At 38.0% G+C, this 8,610-nt stretch overlaps 1 protein-coding gene across 1 annotated transcript; it reads right to left on the bottom strand.

The window, feature by feature from the left end:
- Positions 1-526: 526 nt before the first annotated feature.
- On the bottom strand, positions 527-8,355 carry LOC117806711 (glutaminyl-peptide cyclotransferase). Its single transcript, XM_034675726.1, has 7 exons — positions 7,823-8,355; positions 5,520-5,666; positions 4,840-5,121; positions 3,803-3,970; positions 3,073-3,172; positions 1,472-1,588; positions 527-1,387 (listed from the first exon to the last, which is right to left on the bottom strand). The coding sequence occupies exons 1-7, from the start codon at positions 7,988-7,990 to the stop codon at positions 1,206-1,208; spliced, it is 1,164 nt and encodes a 387-aa protein (XP_034531617.1). The 5' UTR covers positions 7,991-8,355; the 3' UTR covers positions 527-1,205.
- Between the last annotated feature and the right edge of the window lie 255 nt (positions 8,356-8,610).

The raw sequence follows: 8,610 nt of genomic DNA, 5'->3' as shown, positions 1-8,610 counted from the left end.
GATGCAAAATTGGAAGACTGGTATGGGCTTTTGCTGTCTTAGGTTAGAATTACAAAAAACATTAACACTTCCTCGGACAAACAGCCAACATAAATAATCCCAGATTAAAACATCAGAGCAAGACCAAACTGTATTTCCACATTAAAACAAAGACATTCAAAAACAAGCAAACTCTGCATGATCATTTATTTCAGCCTCAAAATACAGGAAGTCCAGTTTTGGCACAGTATGTTATTCTGGGATCTACATTAAATAACAGGCTTATAATGTCATACAAACAAAGGCAGGCACGTGAAACATTAGCACGGGAAGTTATCCACTTCACTCTCTAAGATGACAGGATATGAAAGGCTAAAGGTGTAACCCTACTGAAACAGACACACTTCCTGTTGCTGACTAGTTTGCCCTGTACACACTGAACAGATTTGCTACAGGAGAGAAAATGTCAAATTCCCATACATATATATATATATATATATATATATATATATATATATATATATATATATATATATATATATATATATATATATATATATATATATATATATCATACATCATAAATGATCAATGTTTTTGGTTGTTGTAACATGACAATCAGGAAGTATATTTAGGCTTTAGTTATCCTTGAAGAAATTAAGAAAGAAAAAACAGCAGCTTTGGACTTGCAATGAGTAAGAGTATTCCAACACTGCGAGAGAAATTGACAGAATATGGATTTCAAAGCACTTTAAACGCTCAAAGTCTTTCATCCCCTCAAGTCTGCCCATTTCCCTTCTACCAAATCCAAGACATTTTCACTCGCACTACAGCATCCTCACAGTGTAAATGAGGGGACTAAGGCTGATAGAAAGAGAGCAGTGTAGTTTAAAGACACACAGGAGACCCTGTGTCTAGATCTTGTTGCTGGAGACTAAGGGTTGAAAAGCAAATGAAGCTTCTTAGTATCCACGTCTCATGTGAATTTCACAGATATTTATGTAATCATCATGTCCCTACAACATTTTGTCAACATATGCTCTGTATGTTTCACAGTTGACTCTATTCTGTTGTTTTTAGAGTTGTGTCTTAACCTTAGAAATCCGATATATGGTCCAGGATTAAACATTTTACCAGTGATTGTTTCAGTCTGTAAAATAACAGCTTGAGATATTTACACTGGAACATTTAAATGGAAAAGAAAGCTGTATTTTGGTGTCCTTCTTTTAAGGGGCATTCTGTGGGTTTGAAGTGACAGTGGGTCTGGCATTGAGGTACTCCAGAACAAAAACCTGCAGGATTTTGTTGAGGTTCTGAATGGTGGAGCGATCCAGGTTATGCTCATTGTCATCAAACGTGTGCCACACAGATGGGAACGGGTAGGGGATGAGGTGAAGGACACGTACAGCTGACAGAGAAGCACAGAATTAGCATCATCCAACAGAGGAACTCATAATCTTATTTGCTGTAGTTTGTTATTAGGTGTGCTTACATTTGTTTAGGAATGGTAGGTGATCATCTTGTATTTGGCCAATAGGGTGATTAGGCCAGAAATATTCCACCATGTCAGGGTGATCAACAAGCTGGTTCATGGAGTGGAGAAGCTTTTCTGAGGGAACAAGAGAGAGAGGACAGCGTAAAAGAGAAATAACATATTAGATATGAATGTTTTTGAATCAGGACTATGTGAGGGTAGTTGATCAGCAATGATCAGTTAAGATCAGTGGTGGACAAAGTGAACGTCTTTATTACTTGAATCAAAGTATAGATCCTCCTGGTCAAACATTACTCCAATAAAAGTGAAAATTGTTCAGTCAAATGAATACTTGAGTTGAAGAACTGGAGTACTTGCTTTTGAAAATATTTAAGTATTCACAGTACTTTTAAAAATATCTCAAAACATATTTTCACAAAGCATGAGTGCAGTCAAGAATTCATGGGTGAAAATTCTGCTAAGTTATGTTTATCTAGAAAACATAATTTCATATCTAAAAAGTCTACCATGAAATATAAACTAAGTTACTACAAGAACAGACAAGTTGGTTTAAAATGTTCACCTGGAATAAAAACAAGTTTGTTAGCTACAGACCTCATCATGCTTTCTCAGGTTAGATTTTTTATAGGCTGTGATGAAGTTTGTGTGGTAAACAGATCAGAGGTTTACAACAATACAAATCATTCTTTATTTCAAAAACCCCAAACGTAGGCTAAAAATATGGCCATGATACTCAGGTAGAGAATCAACATCCTTCTCGGCCAAAGCGATCATTACCACGACTAAATGAACAAACTGATCTGAATAACGTTGGGTCTGCATTTGCTCTACGCTCAACTGAGGTACGGCTACACCATTTAGGCAAACCAAATGTAAGTACATGAACAGTTTACAGTCTTTGGGATCTGATTTCAGAGAGGAGAAGAAAATTAATTAGCTGACTTCAAAGCACAAGTAGTGAGTAATTAGAGCATGGATAGAAATGCAGTGGAGTCAAAACTACGGTATTTGTCTTTCAAATGTGTGGAGTAAAAGTAATAAGTTCCCCCCAAAAATAATACTCAAGTACAGTACAGATACTCTGTACTTAAGTATAGTATTTAAGTACATTTCCTTTTTTACTGTCCACCACTGGTTTAGATATACAACCCCACAGATGTCATCGGATTTTCACTCAAATGATGATGAATGTTGATTGGTGCACAGCAACATGTCACAACAACTTTTACAAACAAAGCAACTCAAACAATAAGAAAAGCAAGGATCAATACACAATTAAGGCAGAGTCCATTATTGTAATAAGTGATCGAAGTCGAGTTTGAACATTAACAGGAGACACAATTTTAAGGTAGTGAATTATTGTGGACAGGAAAAACTATGCTGAGGTCCATCCATGTTTTACTTTATTTTGCCAGTGTATCGACATTCAATTACCCAACAAATTTAGGCATGACAGGTTATGAGAGCATTATGAGAGCAAGAATTGTGACTGCTGATACAATAACTTGAAGTGACCAATGTCTTATGCAGCACACCTTTATCAAAGTTAACAGACCTGAACACTTGGATCAATAATGTTTTCACATTTGATTATTCACCTATTTTCTGCAGTCTGGTGAGCCACTTAGCTGTGCTGGGGAATTGGTTTCCAAAGCGAGGGCTAGGCGCCCCGATCAGGTCCAACAACATAAACAGGTCCTGAAGGAAAATAAAAACAGAGAGGGGGACAGAAGAATTATGCTGTCATGAGAAACTCTATACACATCCTTAAAATAATTCCACAACCCTTCTCATAATAATCCCACACCTCTGGACCCCTGCCTTGAGGTGTGGTTGTGCAACACACTGACATCAATGCTCCCATTAATCTTAGCAAGACAAACAAGATATGCTTGCATGCACACACATACACACACACAAGGTTTTTTAAGATATAGTCGGCCTTATCTCTGACTGTCCACAAAGGAATGTATAAATATGATGATACAAAGTTGTATTATCTCCACACAGCTAGATGAAGAATCATGCCCCAATTGATGTGACACCTTCTTATCATAAACTGTTGAATAAATTATTCTTGATGTCAAACGCCCAACACTCCCAGATGATTAAAGAAGAGGGCTTTGAGATATTTGGAAGACAAACTATTAAAGACATTCACCTCCCAGATTTTATTCTGTGTGGTCTGTGTGTTTCAGAGACATCAGGGTTAAGTTAATTGCACCGAAGATGATGTTGGCTAACAAAGGGATGAACTTGACTGTGATTATGAGATTAAGATAATCCTAAGTGGTTTGGGCAGATATGAGTAAGTAAACTGTGATGTACTATGCCGTGTAGTTGGTTGGTGTCTGTGGCTCCGGCTGGATGAGGGGTGTTCTCCATCTTCTGAGCCAGGTGGCGAGAGCCATACAGGGAGTCTGTAGCAGACCACTGGAAGAGAGCCTCCTCCCCATCAAAAAAAAGCAACTGCAGGGTCAGGTCCGAACTGGAGCTCTATTTCAGAGGAAGGTAGAAACAATCAGTTTGCATTTTTGGAACTACGCTGCCATCTAGTGGTTTTGGTGCTACACTGACACAGTACCAACTACAAAGCACACAAATGTACTTCTCCCCCCCAGGCCGTTTTAATGGAACATAATAGTTTAATACTCTTTCCTTTACATATTCTCCAGCAACACTTTTCATTTTCTTTTCTGTCCTTTATAAACCACAACAATGATGATGCAGTAGTTGCAGGACAACTGATACATTTGTATTCATTGTGATGTGCAATCCCACAGTGACCTTTGTGACAGACAGCTGAGTCTGATAAACATGTCCCCTGGCTGATCTCTCCCTGTCACTGTCCACTCACTAGATATGTGTCCAAGCTCAAGTGTGAAACAGGAAAGGCCAGAGGAGCAAGCTTCATGAATACTAATTGCTGTCCTTATGACTGATTTGTTTTTGGAACGACCAGGGACCGTTAAAAAAAAAAAATTACAGTTTTTATACAGAAAGTGCTGACTTTCCAAGTTTAATCTATCTATCTATCTATCTATCTATCTATCTATCTATCTATCTATCTATCTATCTATCTATCTATCTATCTATCTATCTATCTATTGCTTAGTTGCGTCCTTGCTTGCCTCATTCTTTCTAGAGCTTCCTGCTATTGATGTTTACTCTATGACTTGCCTATGACCCATGACTACATGCCCTCCATTCCAGACACAACTGCAAAAAGTAACACACACCTACAACTAGCATGAGTCTTATTGAAAAGCCTTACTCAACCCTAACTAGCTCAACCAGTTGTGCCTCATTTACCCTTTAAAGAAGGCTATAAATGTTGTATAGTAAGACAAATGCCAGGTTACAACCTTCTGTGCTGTCAGTTCTGTGTCCAGGGCGCGTGCCAGCTCCAGAATCATGGCGCAGGGTACAGCAGAGTCGGTGGCACCTTGGAACTCCAAACCGTGGAACTGTGGTGGGTAATACTTGGAGTCATAGTGACAGGCCAGAACCAGGCGGCGCTTGGCTGATGGATTCAGGGTGGCTATTATGTTTGTGAAAGGCAATTGGCCATAGGGTGTCACTGACATAAATTTGTCCTCTGTTACTTCCCAGCCTGCTCCGAGGGAACCAAGGGTTGTTTTAATATGCTGTAAACACACAGAGATGACGTGTTATGAAAATACATTCAGTACATACCTTAGAGGTAATTAGAATAATTACAGGTTATGCACTCCAAATATTATTTGACCCAAGTCTCTGTCAATTGAACTTTGGAAAAAAAGTAACATGTTGCCTAAGATTATGAAATGGTGGCAAAAGCTTTGAAAACTTGCTAACCAGTGTAAATCAGTGTGATACTGGTTGCTTTCCATGCATTTAATTGCCACAAGGTTGCCATTAGAATTGTGTTTTCTATTTTTTGGCATCATTTTTCAATTAGTGTTATATCATGACAGTTCATTTTCCAGCTGTATTTGTAGCTATGAGGGTTTCTGTATTTTAAAAAGTGTCAAGCCATGGCATGTTACCCTGCGAGCAAACTCACCTCTTGCACAGCCAGGCTGCCTGCAGAGCCTGGGTACCTGGTAACCAGCAGCGGCTTCAGGTCCCTCTGCCACATCTGGTTTAGGTCCGTGTGAGACAGGGCGGTCTGGACTTCATCTTGAGTTAGAGTTAGAGCTCTGTGATGGAACTGAAAAGAAACAGAGGAAACAAACCAAGATAACACATTTTGAAAATGTAAATCTTGAAAAATCTTTTCCTATTAATGAAGTAAATTAATAAAGTGTAGTTAGAAATACTATGACAAGATCATTTAATTTATGTATATGGCATCAGTTTCTATCAAATAATCCTCAGTAAAGGTCAGTTCTGTGCTCAGATGGGATGTTAATACCTGCCATTTTGCAAACAGAATGTAAAACTAAGTACCATTTCCTAAAGGTTAGCCATGACTCAGTTAAAATGTTGACAATGTATTATGAAAGAAGCAAATGTTCTCATACGATGTGTATAGATTAAGCAATAATGTGGATGACACATAACAGAGGTTAAATCAGTCACTTAATCTCACAACAGTGGAATTTTCATTTAAATGTTCTAGTTCCTGTAAAGACATCTGGTTGGAAATTCATTCAAAAGGAGTTTCACAGTCATATGCTTTAATATAACATACCTAATTTGAATAATGACAAACAGTAGTGAAGTAAAAGCAACTATGTGATGTTGTGGTTTGGTTGTATCAAACATAATGTTTCAGACAAGCTGTGAATCTCATTCTAACACCTCATCGGAAAGAGACACAAAAGAAAGACTGATGTGAATAGACATTGATTGAATGGCTTAAACACACAAGAGCTCTTTAAGGGAAGCAGGGATCTGATGGAAAGAGAAGTGTGCTTGTTAACATGCCATTACTCTGACTTCCTGTATAGAATACACATTTGTGCAAAATAGCACATCAAACAACTTGAATTTGGATTCAGGTTTCAAACTATGCGGATTGCTTCCATGCTTGCTTCATAACAGTCATGGTTTACGAAAACATATTGATCCCCTGATCCCCTGGCTCCGTTTGGTCTCAAAGTTCACCTGCAGTGAACGATGGTTGTCCTGGAAACAAACTGAAATAAGAGGCCAGACAGAGACCAGGAGAGAGAGCTGATAGGGAATATCAGAGCATTGTCTATGCATTCTCTACTGCTTAAATCTCTCCAATCAAAGGCCCTCAATTTGATTCCATTTACAGACATACTGTTATTACTGAAACAAGGTGACTATAGCCTTAATAATCATTATTATTTTGACCAATCATTGAATTTTTTGGTTGTTCAAATATCAAAATGAAGTAAAAATGGCAATCATATTAACCTCAAACACAAATTGACATAACACAGCAACTATCACATTTAAGATGTCAGAACCAACACTTTTGTTTGTCGTTTTGCTTGTTGTACACTTAAATTCAATCACATGTAATCATTCTATTAGGAATCAGTGTTTTTCTTTCACAATTTTGAATCCTTTAATTTAAATTCATGTTCAAACATTCACTTGCAAAAGCCCTTCATTGCATGAGTCGGGCCAACACTGACTTACTGGCCCATCAGCCCTGTAATCAGTGTACAACACAAAAGGTATAATTATGTGGTAACCAAGACTGAATGTTTTCTTGTCATCCAAAGAGCTGGGGTGCACGAGGCTCACAGAGGGTTACAGGGGGGTCCATTTAAGGTCTATAAATACCAAGACCTGCAATTGGAGGATCAATGACATGACTGTGCTACCATAGCAACCAGGCGAAGAGGAGAGTGGAAGAACAACATAGTTAGGGGAATATGAATGGCCAGGCATACCTAGGCTCATCTCAGGAGAGTTACACAACAGTGCCAGGAAAGGGAGGGCTATTGGAATATCAAGACTGAATATTTTATGTAAATCTCAATTGGATTTTAGAGCTGAGGTTTTTGTTAACTATTTGTGAATATTTGGGTAATCTTTATCTTAATAGGAGACAGGCTTTAATAAAAATGTAAACAAAATTAAATGTACTTTTTTATACAATGAAGAAAATGTTTAACCAAAGGCTAAAAAATGGTTAAAATATGCTTTACAATACAAAAATCAACATGTTAAATATATTTTAATAAAACTATTAACTATTACAAGCCATATTTGAGCCAATTCAATAGGATGCTACAGTCTAACAGAATTATAAACAAACTGCATGTAGCAGGTTTTGAGGACATTTACTTCTGGATGGCTGAACCAGGGCTGAACATGCAATTATGACTTAGTGGTTATATCTTTATGAATACAAATTTAAGTAGGTTCTCTTGATTAACTTACCTTTTCTTGTGTCCAGGGAATTCCACATGTGCGGTGGAGGAATGTCATCCAGACAGCAACAGAGTAAAGTAAACGTATAATGCAGAGACCGTGACTCCGCTCAGCCATCGTTGTTGACGCTCCTCTCCACATTCCCGTCTCTCTCCTCTGTGAAGGCTTAGAGATCATGTGAAGAGCAGGAGGGAGGACCCGAGGCTCACAGCGCGTCACTAGGCTGGTGTGTGTGTATGTTTGTGAGTAAGTCAGTGTGTAGGCTATGTCCCATTCTCAGGAGCTGTTGGTATTTGGTGAAGACGACAGACAGTGACTAATTATCGACCTTTTAAGGTTGATTAGGCTACTATCAACAGCAGACAACCACATTGTGATAACATGTAAGATGAAGGTCGTTTTGCATATATTGTAGTCTAACTATAAAGATAATTAAGGTTGTGCTTTTTACGCATATAGGAAAAAAACGATTGTGCACCTCGAATGATCTCAGTTTCCGAGTTTGGAAGTTGTCCTTCCGACTTGGTGTGTTCACTGCTTTAAATTTGGGAGGACGGGATTCCGTGACAACAAATAACAGGGATGCTTATGAGGATGATGTTTAGAATTTCACTAGAGTTGATGTGCAATACATGAATTAATAAAACGTTAAAAAAGAAACGTTTTATCTTATGATTCATTAAGTCCAGCACCAAATTCCGACATGAGCATCATAATTTTCAACATCGGAAAATCAAGTTGTTGTTGTTTATTTATTTATTTATTTATTTTTGTCGGGTTGACAATCTTGCTGGAAC

This window comes from Notolabrus celidotus, chromosome 22 (assembly GCF_009762535.1).
Source record: "Notolabrus celidotus isolate fNotCel1 chromosome 22, fNotCel1.pri, whole genome shotgun sequence".
NCBI classification, from domain to species: Eukaryota; Metazoa; Chordata; class Actinopteri; order Labriformes; family Labridae; genus Notolabrus; species Notolabrus celidotus.
The sequence above is the reverse complement of the archived record's forward strand: the minus strand, read 5'-3'. Positions and strand labels throughout refer to the sequence as shown.

Bases quoted from the DNA above. Each gene is read 5' to 3' on its own strand.
- LOC117806711 (XM_034675726.1), bottom strand. From the start codon at position 7,990: ATGATCTCTAAGCCTTCACAGAGGAGAGAGACGGGAATGTGGAGAGGA. The intron at 5,667-7,822 runs GTAAGTTAATCA...GTTTCTTTTCAG, and splicing joins TTCCCTGGACACAAGAAAAG to TTCCATCACAGAGCTCTAAC. The intron at 1,388-1,471 runs GTAAGCACACCT...CTTCTCTGTCAG, and splicing joins CCTACCATTCCTAAACAAAT to CTGTACGTGTCCTTCACCTC.